Source organism: Chaetodon auriga, chromosome 13, assembly GCF_051107435.1.
Source record: "Chaetodon auriga isolate fChaAug3 chromosome 13, fChaAug3.hap1, whole genome shotgun sequence".
Taxonomy (NCBI): Eukaryota; Metazoa; Chordata; class Actinopteri; order Chaetodontiformes; family Chaetodontidae; genus Chaetodon; species Chaetodon auriga.
In genome coordinates this window covers 12,543,545-12,564,083 of record NC_135086.1, presented here as the reverse complement: position 1 = coordinate 12,564,083, position 20,539 = coordinate 12,543,545, and the positions used below count along the sequence as shown (strand labels likewise).

The following is a 20,539-nucleotide window of genomic DNA, read 5'->3' as shown; positions in this document are numbered from 1 at the left end:
AGTTGTCGCACATTAATGAATGCCTACGTTTCGTCTGATTGCATTAAGTAGAAAATCAAAATACATAGGCTATATTTGTCGGATAACTTGAACCATTCTGACAAAGGTTTTCTTTTTTATACTCTGGGTAGAAATAAGCACAGAAATTAAATTCAGCTAGTACTGTAGAGCAATGTTAGTAACAACCACGCTCACTAGAGGTCCAGAAACCTTATATTTAAACTTCTTTCAACAGAGATTTCTCTTTCATAAATTAAGATAAGCCATTATCATGATTAAATTCACTCCCTCCCTCCCTCCCTACTGTTTTTAGTTTTGAGACACCGCTGAGACGTGAACACTGCATCTGCTTCCTGACTGCTAGCATGGGGAAATCTATAATTCATGTGTTGAAGATAGGGGAATGTGCTCAAATGAATAGACAGACCTGCTGCCCTCATCCTCACTCCTGCACTATATTCTGCCATAGGAGAGCCCTCTCTCTTTGTCTGCCACTGCTTATTAAGCCAAAAGAAAAAAAAAAAAAAAAAAACAGGGGACAGTAGTTTGGCCTTCCAGAGCACGCTGAATAATTTACCATCCAGTCTAGAGTTCATTCATATGGGGAAATTAAAACAAATGTTTGCTTACCAAAATATATGTATAAAAATATATATCAGTACAAGTTAAGACAGCTGTTCTAACAGAATGGACCTCTTGCAAATGTGGCAGTCACATTATTCATGGTGCCAGGACACAGGCAATCTACTTGTCATACTAGAGTGACTGCCTGTACCTAATACTGTTTGACTGCAGAGCACTTACATTATTGTGTTACCATTGCTGTCAAATCAATCCTTGAAGTCTGTGAAATTACCTGTGGGCTTCAGCAATAATTATCATATGAATTAAGTACTTGAAGGTATCTTCAGGGTGATCAATGAACAGATTGAGGGTTTTTTTGTACCTCAAACACTATCAACGTCAATTTAGAAAGTGAATTATGGTTTCACATTATCAGTGATCCTACGGAGCGGTGTCATCAGCTGGTTTCCCTCACTGCTCCGACCCTGTCTCAACAGGTCCTGTCACTCGGAGCTGACGTGCTACCAGAGTACAAACTCCAGACGACCCGCATTGACAAGTTCACCATCCTCCACTACAGCCCCTTCAAAGCTGTGTGGGACTGGCTGATCCTGCTGCTGGTCATCTACACTGCGATCCTAACTCCCTACTCTGCTGCTTTTCTTCTCAATGACCAAGGGGAGCACAAGAGGCGTGAATGCGGATACTCCTGCAACCCTCTTAATGTAGTGGATTTAATTGTGGACATCATGTTCATCATTGACATCCTCATAAACTTCAGGACCACTTATGTAAACCAGAATGAGGAGGTGGTCAGCGATCCAGCCAAGATAGCAATCCACTACTTTAAAGGCTGGTTCCTTATAGACATGGTGGCGGCAATCCCCTTTGACCTTCTCATCTTTGGCTCAGGATCAGATGAGGTATGTTATCTCTAATGCATATAGTTTTTTTTTTACCTGTTTTTTTTTTCTCCCAGGGAGCTTTACTGCACATCAACCCAGCCATGCTTGCACTGTTATCCATTTACTAAGTCCAGACTTGTGCCCCTGGGCCACTACTTAAAGCCTGAATCTTTCTGTCTCGGCTCTGAAAGGATTACTTTAAATTGCATGTTTGTTTGGTTTTTTTTTTTCTTTTTTTCTTTTTCTTTTTTTTTTTTTTTTGAATGGTCCTCATTCTAGAATCCATTTACACGGATTAATGGCTTACCAAATGGCAATCAATGATGCATTTATGTGAGGAGCAGGCCAACAGGGCTGTGTGCACAGCTTACATGCAGATGTGAGATGGCCATTGGTAGGCTGGCTGCCAGGCCTGCTGGCTTGTTTGTTGGTAGGATATGTCCCCTCAGGCTCTGGATCCACTTCAGTGCTTTATCGTGCTTTGTAGGCACTCCATTACACCAGGAAAGCTCCTGATTATAAACCATAATCATCTTTTCCACCACTGCTGCTGCTGCTGCTGCTGAGTCAGTTCAGTGAATGACAAAAAATCAAAAAGCAAATGGACATTTGTTTCTCTCACAAGACGGTTTAACAAATAACAAATCAGCAAATTTGCACAATAAGTTGTAAAACATATTTCAGTCTGAATCTACTGATTTTCATTTAAAAAATTAACTGAAGGGGAAAACTAGTCATTTCCCTTTCAGGTCTATAAATAGGACGTCATATGCCTTGATAACGTGCCGATACTTCACTTGCATTTATAGCTTTCCAGCTTGGTGTTCATAATTTTCAGACTGAGCACGCAAAGTCCTGCTCAACGGCATTCTCATTCAGAAAATAAAAGCAACTGAGACAGTGGCAGATGGTTTTCACAAGGCTCATTTAATTTAGCAGCTCAACAAGACGGTTTTAACCTACAAGCGCTTAAATAAACCATTTGATTAGAGCAGGGAATACATTTGAAATAAATTTCAATCAATGTCTTGTTGCTTTCAAAACAGCTTAATCTTGCCAGAAGATTGAACATACTGTGAGAGGCATTATGCAAAATTGGCACCATGCAGTGTTTTGTTAATCATCATAATAATTGTAGTCAGAAAAACAAAAGATTTGCTTCAAGCTATTTCACTGTGGATGTGGTGGGAAAGAAGTTGAGTCCTTTGTCCTAAGTTGAACCCCCTAAACATTAGAGAGTGGGGGGGGGGGGCTGTGCAGCAGTGTTACATAATTGCTTGTGCAGGTACATCTGAGACTTAATTGAACTTTCATTAGATTGTACACTGCAATGTGCTTGTAGGTTTAACCGATATGAGTTTTTAAAGGCCAAATTATTATTTTGTTATTCATGTTTCATGCTGACTGTTTCTAATTAGTTTTTCTCCAGTGTTGGTAGATGAGTGACATTTGTAAAGCCAGCAGTAAAACAAGCCTGTATTAGTATCAGTTGAGAAGCACACAAAATACTAATTGTCCATCGAATTCTGTACATACATACAGAATATACCTCACATTTATGTCAGTGTGGGCCTTTAAATTCAAATAAAGGGCCAACATACCAACAGATAAAAATACTCACACTGACATTTCCAATATGCAAATCCTACACAGAAAGGCAGCAGTCAAACAGTGGACTCGAACCCCAGACCCTTTTTTTGCAAAGCAGCAGTGCTAAGCAGCAAAGAAATCAGAATAAAATGCTTTTAGACGTTCAGCAAGTTGTCCAGGACAAAAAGACCCAATTGTTATGTTTATGCTTCAGCCTAGATATTCAACATGTTTGGTGTCAGCAAACCAGATAGAAATACGCCAGCTCATAAAAAGCAGAAAGCTCACAGTATATGGTCAGTTATACTGAAAAAGATGGTTGCAAACCATGCTTTCAATCAGGTTTTATTAACTCTGCTTTGCACAAATTCCAGCTCATGACACCATCGTAACCAAGAGATATAGTGTTCATAAAGCACAATAAAAAGACTGGTGCATTTTTGAAAGAACATTTGAAGAAAAACCCTGTTAGAAAGTGTTGTGGAGATGTTAGTCTCTCCAAAATGAACCTGCTGGTGTGGTTGTGCTTTGAGTGGTAATGCTTAATAACATATGGATTCAAAAATGGTGAAACTCTCATTTAAACAACTTCATTCTGTAAAGAAACAAACTGTCAGGTAGGTTTTGTTTTTCATTTGTCTTAAGAAAATCAAGATTAAACACAACCCTAACCGAGTGGTTAGGAAGGAGAGTCTCTCTCGTGTGCAGACATTGACTTCATTTTCAAAGGTCATTCAGTAATTGTCAGGTAGATAAATGGCCATGCTAATGGGAATGGCGGTTAGTGTTGCTAAAACCTGCCTTGATGACACAGAAGCAGCAACAAACTCCCAGGGAGCCACTGTGTGAGTGTTGCTGCCTGTTCGGTGTTGAATAAATGAGGATTTATCGGTGGACTGCTGCTGTCTTCACTTCTGTGTTCATTTGCCTTTGACCAAAGAACTGTGGGGAGTTGCCACAATGCAGCCATTAGGTCAGTTTTTGAAGTGACACTCGTGGTTTGTCACAAGTTTAGATTTGTTGTTAACAAAGAGAACACATCAGAGCACATGGCCGTGGAAGATATGCAACAAATACGATCGATTCTTGAGGAGAGAATTGCACGAAAAAGTCCAATAGTAAAACGAGATGTATGTTCTTGTATTATAATACTGTCACAGAGTTTTCAGTTTATACATTAACATTCAAACCGTACGTTTTGTTTAGACTACCACTCTGATTGGCCTGTTGAAGACAGCGAGGCTCCTGCGATTGGTGCGTGTAGCCAGGAAGCTGGACCGCTACTCTGAGTACGGTGCTGCCGTCCTCATGCTGCTCATGTGCATCTTCGCCCTCATTGCCCACTGGCTCGCCTGTATATGGTATGCCATCGGCAATGTGGAGAAGCCCTACTTGGAGCACAAGATCGGCTGGCTGGACAATCTGGGCGTGTCCATTGGAAAGCGATACAACTACAGCGATCCAAGCTCTGGTCCCTCTATCAAGGACAAGTATGTCACAGCACTTTACTTCACCTTCAGCAGTCTGACCAGCGTGGGCTTTGGAAATGTTTCCCCAAACACCAACTCAGAGAAGATCTTTTCCATCTGCGTCATGTTGATTGGCTGTGAGTATGTTATATCTTTTTCTTTTCTTTTAGCATACCTCTATTCTGTTTTTATCTGCCACAGCACTTGAAATGATTTAAGGCACAAACTTCTTTTGAAGCAATCCCAGACAACAGATTGTCTGTGTTTGTCACAGCATTCGATCAAGTTCAAGTGCCTCTGTGGGAAAAGGCAATAAACATGCAAAGCAGTCTGTCGAATGCAGCTCACCTCATTTATTGATCGTTGTCTCGATTTCAGCCCTTATGTATGCCAGTATTTTTGGAAACGTCTCTGCCATCATCCAGAGGTTGTACTCGGGTACGGCCCGCTATCATGCTCAAATGTTACGGGTCAAGGAGTTCATACGCTTTCACCAGATTCCAAACCCACTGAGGCAAAGGCTGGAGGAGTACTTCCAGCACTCCTGGACCTACACCAATGGCATCGATATGAACACGGTAAATAAAAAACATCACCGCCGTCATCTACCTGCAACTGTAACTGGATAGGATGTCTGCCATAATGAACCATCTCAATGAATAATCACTGAAATACTATAAGCATGATTCTAAAAAGAGCTTTCTTTCTCTTGTCTGCTTTTCATCTGGATTAACATCTCTTCATTGGTAAGAGCAGGAGGTACATATTCATATTTTTATTTCTTGTTATTTCCATTCCATTTCAGCACTGTTTCGGTTTATTAGGTTAAGTTACAGCATAGTTTTATATCTCAAAGCAAAGAAATCATATTTCAGAGCAAAGTGTGTGAGTGTAAAACTAAGAGCATGCACTGAAAATAGAAATAGTACTGCTGTGCCTGACCAAAAAAAATGTGTTAATTTGTGTGTTCTGCTTGTTTATTAGTTTTGTGTTCAAGTAAATATCTTGTAACTGTCCCAAGTTTGAGATTATAACAGTGAAAGGTTTCCTGCAGGATTTCATTCCCAGGTAATTTTATGTTTTTTGGTGAATACTGCTTTTCAGTTTTTCATCAATTCAAGCAACAAAAGTTAAGCATATATGGAAATAAGCCAGGATTAAATGAAAGACTTGATTAATTAAAGCATTCCATACATACCTGCATACATGGATGATATATAGAGCCACCCACCTCAAAGGGTTGTTTTAATTAGCATATTATGAACTTGTAATGATGAAATTACATAACCATATAATATGCCACATATGCTATGAAGGAGTGGGATAAAGCACAGAAGTCGTGATTATTAAATGTGGTTTCTGGTCTGAGTTTTGTTTTTCCACTTTAATATCAGAATTCTGAGTTTAAGACCTGGCTCCTACAAACTAATGGATTTAGGGTATAAAAAACAGTGGCGTCGTTATAGCTTGCATTTATCAAACAATATACCTTCCTCCTCCCTTTGATATTATGTGTTACCTGTTCAAGAGAAGAAAGAGACAAAGCCAGAACTGTGCAGGCTTTGTGCTGTGCGTTTAGCTCAGGGGGCGGTTACATAAATCCAGGTGGCAGTTATTTTTACATCCTACATTTGTTATGAAAATCCCCCAAAATCAGCATTTGTTGCATCTCTGTATAATTTTTATGAATGCATCTCAATGGAGAAACATCATAGTGTCTGCTCTGTTGCGTTTGAGCTTCGCTGAAGATGTGATGTATATGCATCTGACTGTGTTTAACAGTCAAGGACTCTGTAACGTGTTTGCTATCATCTGATGTCCTCATCTCTGTGGAATTGTCAAGCTTAATAACAGCTTCTCTTAGTAACAGCACATTCATCTTAACACATTTGCTGCTCACAGCTTCCACCAGGTCGCACAACAATTATCTAAATGCGGCAGTTTGAGGCTATGAAACCAATACGCTGGCCGTTTTACTCACGGATTTTTGTCTGCATCACAGGTGTTAAAAGGTTTTCCTGAGTGCCTGCAGGCAGATATCTGCCTTCATCTCAACAGGAATCTTCTTCACAACTGCAAAGCATTCCAAGGAGCCACCAAAGGCTGCCTGAGGGCCTTGGCCATGCATTTCAAAACCACTCATGCCCCTCCTGGAGACACTCTGGTCCACAGCGGTGATGTGCTCACCGCTCTCTACTTCCTGTCCCGTGGTTCTATTGAGATCCTGAAAGATGACATTGTTGTAGCCATCCTGGGTAAGTATAATCTCTTGTTGATTATGTGCGGTGTACGAAGCAATGGAAGCAGGAGTAATTTCACTGCTTTTGGTGGTAACTAAAAATGTAACTTACGTAACGCGATTAAATTTACTGAAATTTAAATGGGCTTTTTATTCGCTACTTTTGTCTTATGTGAAAAATGGTGGAAAATCTCTTCCCTTGATATTCGGTATATGAGCAAACGTCACCTGACCTGATGGTGCCAATGTGCGCTTGCTTTTATTCCTTGTGGTTGTAATGTTTCTAATATAAACTGAAGAAACTTGAGTTCATTAATATAATTATTTTAGAACTACTGTAGCAAAGCTCGCTTAACACGTACATCTGGCATCGTGTGCATGTTATTCCAAATCCAACTGTCTAACCAAGATAAGACAAGATGGCTTACAGGTAGGACGACTGGTAGTTGCTGCCCTCTGGTGGTGTGGTGGTATTAATAACTCCTATCCCTGCAGCAATATCGAGTATGATAATAGATTGAATTTGACAATTGTCTTGTCCCACACTGTGCCACAGCAACAGTAAAATAATATAGCCACTGTATGTGTGCATTAATTAGAAAATTGAAGTGGACATTTAATAGTAATGCAAATGCTACTTTCCCAAGTAACTAATTACTTTTACATACAGTAACTGGTAAAGTAATTCAGTTACTTTTGACAAATAACAAGCAACCGTCACTAATTAATGTTTTCTTTAACTTGCACAACACTGATCATGTAAAGTATCATAAAGTCCAATTTTGAGTTATATATGCTAAATTAGTAAGAGACTGTTTTTTTTCTTTCTTTTTTTTTATCTCTTTCAGCCAAGACAGATTGTTTTTTGTTTGACCTTTTTGCCAGTGTCCATCATTGGTATCATGGATGTAGCAACAGGCTCTGCTCTTCTCAAAACCTCCACCTATCACAGTAAAGTGTGATCAACTGTAAAAGTCACCTCCCTATTGTGCCCAAGATCTCTCAGCCGATTGTGTGTTGAATGTCAGCGTCAAATCTGTTGAGACGGAGACAAAACCTTTGTTCTGATCTCGAAAAAGGAAATGCTGTTTCAAAGTCGTGTTGTTCTGACCACAGTGTGGTTTTTCTGGCAAATCTATTGTCCGTCCTATCAGTATGCAAGGATTTTGCCTTTTGTTTGTAGTCAAAGAGGAAGCAGTCACAAAAGTATTTGGTATGTTTTTTGTTTTTTTGTTTGTTTTTTTTTGTGAAAATATGTGTTTGAATAGCCAGGAAACACAGACTTTGCCCGTAATCAAAAACACGGGTGTTCACTGTTGACTTTTGGTGAAAGATATTAATTATGTAGTTTGTTCTGATTGATTGAAACATTTGAATTATTGATCGAGCTAACCTCCACTCTGCCCAGGATGCTTGATATTTCCAAAAATGTGGCGATGCTGCTGTCACAAGCTCAGAGAGGGATAGGCAGTGCAGCCTCCCAGTGGGCACGGATTATTTTAACACAGCGATACCTACAAAGAAACGCAGCGTGACTTGTGTGCACATCAAAGAATTAACTGTTATAATGTGAGTCCTTGAGCGAATAATTTTCAAGTCATTACAGCAGCCAAACCACATCATGTTCACACATTTTGACAAGAAAGGCAAGGTGTGCCTGCCGCCCCCCCATTCCTGTCCTCTGCGCAACAGGGCTGTTCATGTGGCAGGTTAACGCTGACATTTCTATTAAATTACTCCATGAAAGGTTGTTTGGCGTCTTCAAAGAACACTGTGAAATAGCTGCCACTTTTTTGACAGCACAGGAAAATGAGTTAAAACTGGAAAATAATGATTATTAAAAAAAAGGGCAGTAAAAGAGTAAAATGACGAAATAAATAATTGCCAGCTTGAAATTTATTAATAATATTTGGCTTTAGTAATATAGTGATACTGAATACTCATTACTCTTACTAGAATAATATTTATCTTTTTCTTCATGGGTGAACCACAACCAGGTGCTACAGGCCAAGCCTGGATTAAACTTGCCATTATTCATGAGATGAATGCTCTCCAAAGCTGCACCTGACAGAATGGGGTTTAAGCTTAGCAAAAGCTGCTGCATCACACAAAACCCATTATTAACAAACACACCGGAAACGTCACTGATCTCATGGATCAGCCCATTTATATTTGATACAAACATAAGGCTCCATCAGCACCATTTGGCTGCAATTTGTTTGCAAAAACTTGAGTGTTGTCTACCAAACGGCCCCGGCCTCTAACAAGGTAGCAGTCAGCCGGTAGCGCTAAAGCATTTTCCTCTTGTAATGATGCCGAGGTCAACAAGGTTACGAGCATTGTTCCACAGGTGAGGAATTAGTCTCTCGCACTACTGTCCATGCTAATGACTAAATCTAACCACTCAAATCCTTGTGCTACGTGGGGGAGAGCTACAGCACTCTGTGTGAGGCTGCTCTCTGTGGCAGAAAGGTGTCCGGTGCATGCTGTGAAAGGCACGCTGGCTGCCAACATATCATATCTCTTTCTCCCGAACCCCTGCTTACAGTGTTGGCATTAAGTGAACCCGGGCACCAACAAAGAGGTTTTTGCATCACAACCTTTAAACCAGACCTGGAGTCAGTTCTTTGCAAATGAATCCTTATTTCAGCTTCTGTTCCCCAGTTTGAAAACTAAGCCTATGGTAGATTTCATGACTTGAATTTCATGGCTGAAGAGGTTTGCTGAAGAGCTGGCTTCATTATGTGATAGCCATTATCCACACATTTCTTTCCTTTGAAGTGCACAAGTGTGTCAATCACAATCTAAGCCTCCTTTCCCTCCACTTCAAAGTTGCTTTGAGTTAGCAGTTATTCCTCAGTGTAAATAATGGATCAAAGATAGAAAGACAACTGATGCACAGGCCTCGGGAGAGTATCTCTGTTTGATTTTTATTACCCACAAAAACAAACACGTCTGGTGCCCTTTAGTGAGAGCCTCAGGAGCAGTGTGATAGTGGAGTCACCATAGAAATCGTGACATAAATCCTTCTCTGAAATGTGCATGCCTACTTGTAAAGTCATTGCTGGGAGACTCGACATTTTTGCCCTATGCTGGTGAACCTTCGCAAGTCGATTTATTGTCTCTGTGTGTGCTGATACCAGGAAAAAATGACATCTTTGGAGAAATGATCCATCCATTTGCCAAGCCTGGGAAGTCCAATGCTGACGTGCGAGCTCTGAGTTACTGCGACCTGAGCACCATTCAGAGGGAAGATCTGCTGGAGGTGATAGACATGTACCCCGAGTTTGCTGACTACTTCTTCAACAACCTGGAGCTCACCTTCAACCTCAGAGATGAGTCTGTAAAGGTAGGCAGTATATACTGTATATCACTGCAGTCATGGGACCTGCTGTTTAAAATGTATTCACTATGACTATGGGCTTTCAAAATGATACTTTAAACTGCAACCAAGTCCAAAAACACTGGGACGCTGTATAAAGCATAAATAAAACAGAATGTAATCATTTGCTAATTCTTTTAAACATATAATTGAAAACTTGAAAACAGTACAAAGACAATGTATTTTGGAATTTAGTTGGTTGTATTAGATTTTATCATTCTTCTAGCAGTTCAGAATGAATAAATATTGACCACTAATTCCATTAATGAATCAATTTCTCACATTTTTGCAGCCCTCAGGCTCCCAAGACTGTGAGTCCAATGGTGAGGCCACAAAGAGCACTAAAAGACGGATCTCCTTCACGCCAGATCTGTCTAAAGGTAAGTAGAGACACAGCACAGGTCCTCTTTCCACATGCTTTGTGGTTGCAAATTTGTTCTTTGTTATTGTTCTCTGAGCGGTGCTCCCCGAGAGTATCTATTCCATGTGGAATACAGTAGAGTGTTATTCCACTGACTGCTGTTGATTGCTGTTCTCCAGAGGAAAACAAGGAAGCGGTTAGAGACGTGGGGAGAGAGAGGGAGTCTAACTCGTGCCTAAAGAGATCTACAGAAGTCCTAGGTCCCTCTACACCCAGTGCCACAGTCCTGGACTCAAATCTTGTTGTCAGAGACAACTTGGAGAGGAGACCCTCTTTTGAAGGTAATGTGTTTTGCTTTACTCATGAATTATAAGTTACATATCACTGTTTTGACAAGGACTCTTAAAGAAATGTTGCGTGGGGTTCCTTCGTGGGCAAAAACATAACTGTGGCAGTGGGAAGCCAGTGTGGGATCATGTCCCTGTTGCTGCAACAGTAAATGTGCGGAGGTACTTGAGATCTTCCCGCGCCTCCGAGGCTGGGTTGATTTATAGACCCATGAGGTCCATTTCACTTCAAAACAGACAATTATTCTGTCTCACAAAAGTTTAAAGGAAATGGTAGAAGTACACTGTTCACATCACTGAATAACCAACCAGGAATGTGCGCTCGCTTATATTTGATTGGCCAGTGCAGCGGTCTCATTGAAATGAATGAGAAGGCTGCTTTTTCACATAGTGCTAATGTTGGTTTAGATTAGAAGTGACAAGCAGCACAGTAATGGGACATTAGCCGTTCCAAATTAAGGAGAAAAAAAATGGGAAAATGCAATGGTTGAGCTGAATCACATCAATAGCTTACTATAATTAGCATCCAATTATTTTATACAGTCAATAAAGGCCAAACATTACAAGCTTCATAAAGACAGTTTTTAGCCCATGGATACTGCAGTGCAGAGCTTCATATTTTACCACTGTTGACGCACAGCTTTGACGCAGGCATACATGTAAGAGAGACCTGATTCAGTTCTCTTGCAGTTTCTGAGGTCTTTGGTGTGGTTTGGTTGATAGTGCTGTGACACAAACCCAGATAAGACTGTCAATACATAATACAAAATAGTAGTAGAAACAAAAATGATAACAAAAATGATAACCCCCTCATAAGGCTAACAGGCTTTAAATGCATAGATTTGCAATAATGAATAGCGTCTTTTACGATGCCAACATGCTTGATCTGCAGACTTAGTCGTTCCAATAAAACAGAAACAGGAGTGGAAATTCCAAATTCATATTCCCTGAGGAGTCTGGCTCAGAGATCTAAAATACGCTACAATGACTGACTGCAATAACCTGATATAGAAATCGGATTTTGTATGGGCACAGCACACCCAACTGACAAGTCTGGCAAGCCAAGTAGTACAAGACAGACATTTGGAGATGTGGAGGAAAAACTGAGTGACAGACTGAAGCTATTGTTAATCTCTGCTGCTGGAGGGATACAGAAAATAAGGCAGCACGAGGGCAAAGGTAAGTGCCATGCACGGTAAAGGCACAAACAAAAGCCAACAATGATCCTCATATCTGTACGAATCATTGTAGCAGTGCAAACGCACCTGCACAGACTGCTGCAGCAGATAGTGTAATCACAGAGGGAATCATCTCTGTGTTTAAAATCACAAAAGAGGCTCAACACATATCACTGGACCGCAAGCTGAGCGCTAACATGTGCCCAGGAGAGATAACAATAGTTAGTTTGCTGCGAGAAAACACTGCATTAGCAAATCTGCCGGTACAAGGGGCTTGATAAATTACAACAAAGAACCTACATGCAGCTCTCATGTAGAGATTAATTACATTCTATTTTAGTGAGGGGGGGTTTGTTCAGTGATGACGTTGCTTTGACCCACATGTGAGGATGTAAAGCATGCGTGTTGGTTTGGCTCTCCAGATCTGTGCTGTGATAAATGGGCCTGTAAGAAGCCTGCGGACTTCCTGGATGAGTCAGCACAGTTCCATCAGCTGAGAGAGGACGATAACTCTGCCAGCGAAATCACGTATGGAGAGGTGGAGCAGCGCTTAGGTCAGCTTCAAGAGCACCTAAACAGGTACGTATTTCTAGAGTCAGCAGACTCTCACCCCACAATGTGAATTTTACCAGCTTATAAACCAGTTTATGATAAAAGTGATACTATTCTAAGGCACAGAAAGTGTTTTCATAGCTGTATCATTAGGCAGCGATTGCGAGCTTGTGACTGGAAGGTCGCTCATTACCACCACTGAGGTGCCCTTGAGCAGGGCCCTTAACCCCGGCTGCTCCAGTAGAGCAGCTCGGTGGCCATCAGGTGAGACTGTGGCTGCACTGAGTATCTTCCATGTGTGAACCGTGTGACGGTGTGAGTGTGATCATTCCTGCAGTGAAACGCCCCTGAATAAATAAAGGTTACAAATAAATCTGAGTCTGATAACTCACTGGTTGAAATTGCATCATACTGTTTGTCTTCCATGGCCACAAGCTACACTTGCTGTTAGGACACACTGACTATGTTTAACTGTTATTCCGAATTTGACAATTTTCCAGATTTGATACAGATCATTTAAACACCATATTCTGGTTGGATTTTCTGAGTTAGTCTTTTTCTTCTGAATGGAGCATTTTCCACTTAAGATGTGTTGGACATGATAATATTATTCAGGCTTTAGGAGCATTCTATGGACATGTGCACAGTGCATTTGGAATATGTGTCCCAACTGGGGTTTTACGACACATGGCCTCTTGTATTTTTACGGTCAGCTCTGTGCATTGCGCAGCTAACAGTTTGCAAGACTGGGATAGAGATGCATGCATGAAAGAAAGGCCCATATTTCTGGTGGGAAGAGAAAGAATACACCTACTACTAAACATTTTGAAAGACTTTGATGTCAGCAGGTTTTTAGATACGTGCAAATATCTCAACACTGACTTTTTCAAACTCCACTTGTTAAAAACAAAACACGGTGACCGGCTCAAGGACTGAAATTTCACGCTCAAAGCCATTCTTTTGACGAAGTGGATTGTGCATTTGTTGTCTTCACCTGGATGGACTTAGGCCTACACAAATAGCTGCACCTGTATTGTGTATTTATGCACTGTAAACTCCATCAGCTATGACGGGAAGAGCCAGTAGGCAGTGTTAATCTGGAGTCATGTGCCTGCAATGCCCCTATGCAGTTCAGTTTGCTCTTGGTTTTAATAATGTAATCTATTTTACACTGAATCTCTGTGTTGTTTGTTGTTCAAACCCACAAGCATTTTATTTAAAATGTGTGGGGAGTTACCAAAGATACAAACGATAACAAACATGTGTACTGTGTAATACTGCCGGGCAGAGTGGAATAAAGATCATATTTCTAGCTTTGACTCTACTTAAGGGGGTTTAAAAAAGTGAAACTGTGTGATATGGGGTTAAATTCAATATAAATATAAGGTGACCCCATTGCTCACTCACCTCCAAAACAGCTATCCCAAATCGAAATCTGATGTGTAAAAATCATCACAAATTTTCACTTTTTACTCACAGGAGCTTTAATTATATTATTATCTTTTATTATTATTAAAACTTCTGTGTTCAGCTCATGTCTTCTAAAGGTTGCTTATTTTTGTAAATAGCTGAGTACTAATATTAGTATGTCTCTAGATAGAATAAAAAAGGGCTGCATGTGCCCAGCACCTTGTCTGCACTGTCTGTGTATAAAAAGCAGCGCACATTGTGTGCAGGGATCATTACAAATCAAATAAATGGTTGAAAATCAGGCAGGTCTGTGCAGAAATTTGCAGAAGCATTATTTTGGGCATTGCATTTTAATGAGGAAGTTAACACAATTAAATTTTGCTTATTCTTATTAATTATCCTACCATTGCATTTTCAGTTGGGGACTTAATGATTATGAAGTGCTTTATTCTTTAAAGTTGTCACCTCCCACACTGTTAAAAGTAAGCTACACTTCCCACCGCGATCACTGGTAATGTGTAGTTCAATTGCCAATGTACATGAGTAGGTGGAGGAAGGCAACTAGCTGGCAGAAGCTGTTGTCGGACTCAGAGTGGGCGGCTGGATCTACTGGAAGCAGGATGTACCACTGCAGAACCGGAACATATCAAACTTGAGAATGGATTGGTACAAAAGGTTTGTTTGTGCGATTTTGCAGAGTAGGACAGAGAACAAACTATTTCTGAATCATCTTTGGAAGAAAACCCACTCTCTAACTAAACAATAAATTAGCATTTCTACTGCCTTTCCAGAAAGAACACTTTGCATTTTAGCCTCATTATTTTCTGTAGAGGACAACCACACTGGCCATACTTTAAACAACACACCTGCAGCTTGCAGGCCGTCTGAAATAGACACACAAATGAACAGCAGGTGGTATTTTTAGCTGGAATTATCACAGAGAATGAGAGACAGCAGCCTGAAATACCAGCCTGGCTCATTTTATTTAGCACAAATAAGACATTTTATCCACTGCACTCTACCTGACCTTGTTTTTCCCCCCTAATGCTAGCTGGCTGCAGGATGAGCAGCACTTCTCTGTCATTTTGTGTTTCTGTGGCTTTGACTTGTCTGAAAGGATATGACAGGAAAAAAAATGTTGGTGCAGCATTCTCTTCAACAAATCCACATAAATAGCCAAGAAAAATTCAGTTTGCTGCACCTGCAATAAAGTCTTCTATGCGACTGCTTTTACCTTGTCCCTCATCAGTCATTTCCTAGTAAACAAATGCTGCCTCTCTACAATACAGCAGCATAATAAACCAAGAACATAACGAATTTGACAATGTCTGTATATTAGAAGGAATACAGGTAATTAAAACGTTATTCAGCATTACCCAATTTTGCCTGATGCCCTAAATATAGAGCTTGGATGAAATCTACTCATAATTAGATTGACCGAATGAGTGTGATGCAGTCATTTCCACAGTAAACGCTGAATTCACACCTCCCGCACAAAGCTCATTATCACTCCTAGCAGGAGCAGCGTCTTTTGTCTACTACCCTGGCAGCGTTTGTTTCCGTGCCTTTAGCGTCTCTTCATTTGTCCACCGAGGAGCACAAGCTCCATCTAGTGCTCAGTGAAGCACAAATGAGTGTGTTTTCAGCCATTACATAATCAGACTTGTCAGAATTATGCATTCAGTTCTTCTTGTCTGTCTCATACCATGTTTTTTTTTTGTTTTTTTTTTCTTGTTCTTTTTCAGGCTGGAGTCTCAGCTGATGTCAGATATTCACACCATCCTGCAGCTGCTGCAAAGACAGCCAACGCTGGGTCCTCCAGCCTACAGCACTGTGACTGCCAGTCCAGACTATCACAGACCTGCTGTGAAGGTTCAGCCAGTTGCTCTGACTGCAACACATTTCTTCAGCCATACAGGAACTCAAGTAAGGGGGGTTTAGGAGGTACAGACTATGTTATTGTTGCTATTTTTGCACATGAGTCGTGCATCAGCTGGTTTTTACAATCACCAATCACATTCTCACCAAGTCATCAGTGACAATGAGGCGGTCTGTGTAATCTGACAAGCTCCCACTGTTCCATAATGCTTTGCTGCTACCTGCTTCACACTGTTACTGCTGAATGTTTTGATTGATTGGTTTGTCTGCCACAGCATTTGCCAGAAAGTCTGGACAATCACAGGAAAGAATCATTGAGCCATTGTCACCATCTGAACTGTCTGGATGACCTCACCGATATGGGAGTCAATACAGGCTAAAAGTAGTAATGTGAAATATTGTTAATAATAATAATAATAATAATAATAATAATAATAATAATAATAATAATAATAATAATAAGCAGGATACTCAGAAGTCAACAAACTGTCCAGAATGGGGTCAGGATTTCTATGTAGCTTGGGGACACACCCAGACATGCTTTAAAAGTGATCAGTAAAATCTTAAAATCAATTGAACAGGGAGCGAGTGGAGCATGTGATGTCGTCTGTTAAAACCAGTAAGAAGTGTAGCTGCTACAGTCTGAACTAGTTGGAGGCAAGAGAGTGACTTTTGGATTTTTGTACTTAATTTATTTTATTTACTGTTTCAATATTATAATAATTGCTTTCTTCTCGCAATTACAACTTCAGATTGATCCAATTTTGAACTTTTTTTTTACTACAAAATACTGAATTTTGAAACAAAATATAAATAGATGTCCATTTACCCCATCACAGGCAATTAAGTTGTATATATTCTGTCACTCTTCTTTTAGGGCCCCAGCCTCAAACTGGAGAGGACCATTCAGGAATCCAAAGACTCCCTGGCGAGTTTGGCTAACGTGAACGCACCCGTCGAGGACAGCCTTACAGCGTTGCTTGTACAAAGACATGCAGAGCCACAACAACAGCAGCAGCAGCAGCAAATCACAGGGCATCAACAGTCAGCATTGATCCTTCTTCCAACTGAAACCTCTTCCACCTCCTCCTCCTCTTCCTCTCCATCCCCTTCTGACTCCAACCTCAATACCACTGGACTCCATAGACCTGTCTCAGACCCAGAGTTTCCAAGGCCATAAACCCTGTGGCAGCATAGTGTTCTAATACCTGGGTTGTAATGCTGTAATTACTAAGTAGCTGCTTTTCATCAGTATGCAGGCACAGACGTCTGCATTGTTCATTTGCAATGGCTTGGTTATAGAGGTAAGATGTTTTTTTGTTTCTTTGTTCCTTATGCATGTGGATAAAATACTGTTTGCTGCAGGTAACAATGCATTAACAAACTGCTTTCTGCAGTTCTCATTGTACTAGCAATGGTTACACATTGTAACAGTAGTTCTATCAACACAGAAGCCCTCTGATGGACTCTTTTAGCATCGTCATGTTGACATATTCACACTCAAAAATCTATATGTAGATGTTCCAACCAATCAGGACAACCTATTTAACCACAAGGAGAACCCTAAGTCTACAGCTTCTTAACTCAACTCCGCTAAGTCAGCAGGGATGCTGGTTGTGATAAAATGAGCACTACAACACAGAACTTTTGGTCTAAGCCAGGCTTTGTACTCTAATGGGCTCTGAAACCCTTCTTGTGCCTCTTGTGCAACATTTTATGTCCCAACACACACTGGGCTGGACTGAGTGGGCGCAAGCCTACAGACAGCCATAATGAACACCATCTCTGTCCTACTGTTTGCAAATTGGGTCTCAGTGCACCAGTCGAACTACGTTCACAATTTTATTCATAGATCATAGAAAAAAGGCATGACAACCTCTCTATCATTACTTGTTAAGTATGGCTGACAAACCTTAAGCTAGACAAGTCCACTACTCCAGGCATCAATGCATCACATCTGGTGGGTTACTTTTGCAGACCTGGGATTAGTCTGACTCCACAAAATCCAGACCACAGCCTCCACCGCTCACCAGTCTACGCAGCAGATGGAAGATGGCGAAACAATCCAGGAAGGGCATGCACAGTATGACTCAAGCCTACTGCTCCTCAACATCACCAGACAAGGTACCTGTGGGTGCTGAGCATGCTTGTCAAAGACCCAGGAAGAGACTAAAAACAAGGACTTATGTAAATCAAGTCACAAGGTGACAATCAGAAGCCACCCACCCTTCACTGGGGTATTGCTGTGCAGAGAGAAAGAGAGAGGTGGAAGTAAATGGCCACACAAATAGGTCATCCCACTGTACATAACAGAGACCTGGAGTTCCAGGACAAACACTGCCAGGAAAACTCCTGTCCATCGACTAATAGAAGTCTGAAATTCCTTTTGTATAGTTAACAGTGACCATTTGTTTGGACAGGAATTTGCCAACAACTCTTTCAAGCCTTTTCCCACCCTGTCATTCCTGCAGTCTTAAGAGGGAAAAGTTATCTCACAAGCTCAGTGTTAACAGAGAGCAGCTACAGTACTGCCAAAGTAGCCCTGGAGACACAGCAACGCAATCGATCACTCAGCTTCTGATGCCCCAGTCCGTGCAATGGGTGAGTAGAGATCGAGGCAGATTCAGGGAAGATTCTAAACGCCACCTGACGGCTGCCTGCCACTGTCACCAGGGCTTGTTCAGGTGGTTTGCAAGCAAAACCTGAAACTCAGAGGCAAGAATGTGAGCCAAAGCTAGGGCCCTGCACTGCTTTGTGTCCTCATGGCTATCATACAGGTATGCGTACCTAAAGCGTGAGGAAAATGATGACACAGCCATTCCTCCAGTCACTGAAATCTCTGCATAGCATCTGACTCTGGGGCACTGACAAGGCCATGAGGTGGAAACACATACAACAAATGTCTTCTGCTGGGACACTTGCCTGATGAACCTGGTCATTGCTGTTAGAGCCTTTTAGAGTCTAAAGCCTGTGTGTGACACATATACAGATTCTACCAGGGCCTGAGCCTGCATTTGAACTGATTATACAAAATATTTTCTGCAGCTAATAGTGTAATACAGCATTATTACAGAGGTGTGAGAACAGTTTTCTTATCCTTCGTTGTATGCCTGTCTTCTCTGAAGTGTGACTCAGGGGTTATGGACAATTGCACTGCAATATACAGTACAGTATCAAGAATACTGTAGTCTTTTCTTTAAACAATGTGCATTATTATACTGTCACTGACGTGCACCTACTCTACAACCTAAAGCCAACAGAATACACTGTACATGTTTGTCCAGGCTGATATCATGACATGCTGTTATCCCAGAGCTAGGCCTCTGACAAACAAGTATGATGTAGGTATTTCTACAAGGCAGTGCATGCATTTTATTTATATATATTTACTGTTTTGCACTGCTTATAAGCCCAAAGTAGCACATTACAATATAAATGATGTCAGCATACTTGTCTCTTTTAGGATGCACTTAGAGGGTGGGTTGGTGAAGGGGGGATTGGGGAACACATAGAAAGTTAGCACTTGCGCATAAGCAGGCCCCAGAGAGGGTCTTGTGCCTATACAACCAATCCAAATGCTAAGTCAGCATCTTCATGTATAACTAACCATCAACGATTCATATCGTTTCCCTGTACTGTTTTTGTTGGCAATGTACAATAAAGTTAAAATGTTGTTAGAGAATTGTTAGAAAATAAAGACATCTTATTGCCAGATGTAAAAAAGAAAAAAAAATGTATTTTTTTTAAACTGAGTAACTTATATGAGAAACTCTTTCGAAAACAGTAGAGCATATGTTTGTTTTGAAGCTGTGGGAGCAATAAACAAAAACACACTTATAGTAGAGTCTCTGGATTTTTTATGTCCGTATTGCCGTATAAAAAATGGAAATACTGTTGTTACTTGTACAGTATGCAGAATAAGGGAGATGTGATGAATCAGCCAGGGAGCTTGGGATGAGCAGACGATAAAAGGCCAGGGGTCAATGGATTGTACTGTCCATACTTTATTACTGTTGTTAGCAGCAGCAGTTGGGTGGGCTTGGGCAGTGAGCTGTTGTCAGAGAGCACAGATGTTTGTAGCTGTGGCCTCGATCATGTGCTAACCTCACAATAATCACCACCACTGGAATAAAACTATGCTGTTGTATGAATTGAGAGAATAATGCGGCATACCAGTCTGATGGAAAGAGAATATAAATTAGTCTTTGTATAGTATTCTATGGATCCATGTCTGACTACTGCCTGAGTGTTCATAGCAATACATCATTTTTCATGAGTCTTCAGCTTGTTATGTCTCAATCTGAAAAGTTACTAGAACATAGAATTGTCGAGAAATGTCGTGGTGTGAGATTTTCCCTCTCCGTGGAGTATTTCTACTCATGTAAAGTTGCACCAAATGAAAATACTCAAGTAAATCAAAATAACATGGTAAAGGTGACAGCTGTCCCGCCTTTACAGATGCAGTGTGAGAGTGAAGGAGGAGTCAATCAAACAGTGTGTGAGTGAATTTCCCTTGGGTATGAATAAAGTATCTATCTATCTATCTATCTATCTATCTATCTATCTATCTATCTATCTATCTATCTATCTATCTATCTGATGGGTGTGTGGGACCTTGAACTAAATGTGCTTCTATTCACCTCTTAATAAATTTCCTAAAAGAA

At 40.8% G+C, this 20,539-nt stretch overlaps 1 protein-coding gene across 2 annotated transcripts in view; it reads left to right on the top strand.

Annotated features, from left to right (window-relative positions):
* Positions 1-19,714, top strand: part of kcnh7 (potassium voltage-gated channel subfamily H member 7) — a 36,242-nt gene extending 16,528 nt beyond the window's left edge. For both annotated transcript variants that reach the window (XM_076746355.1, XM_076746354.1), the window contains 10 exons: positions 1,062-1,487; positions 4,266-4,665; positions 4,907-5,106; positions 6,531-6,783; positions 9,911-10,116; positions 10,442-10,529; positions 10,690-10,851; positions 12,458-12,614; positions 15,743-15,923; positions 16,753-19,714. In XM_076746355.1, the coding sequence (XP_076602470.1) occupies positions 1,062-1,487; positions 4,266-4,665; positions 4,907-5,106; positions 6,531-6,783; positions 9,911-10,116; positions 10,442-10,529; positions 10,690-10,851; positions 12,458-12,614; positions 15,743-15,923; positions 16,753-17,055 (2,376 nt within the window). In that variant the 3' untranslated portion in view covers positions 17,056-19,714. The remainder of the gene's footprint in view (positions 1-1,061; positions 1,488-4,265; positions 4,666-4,906; positions 5,107-6,530; positions 6,784-9,910; positions 10,117-10,441; positions 10,530-10,689; positions 10,852-12,457; positions 12,615-15,742; positions 15,924-16,752) is intronic.
* The last annotated feature ends 825 nt before the right edge of the window (positions 19,715-20,539 follow it).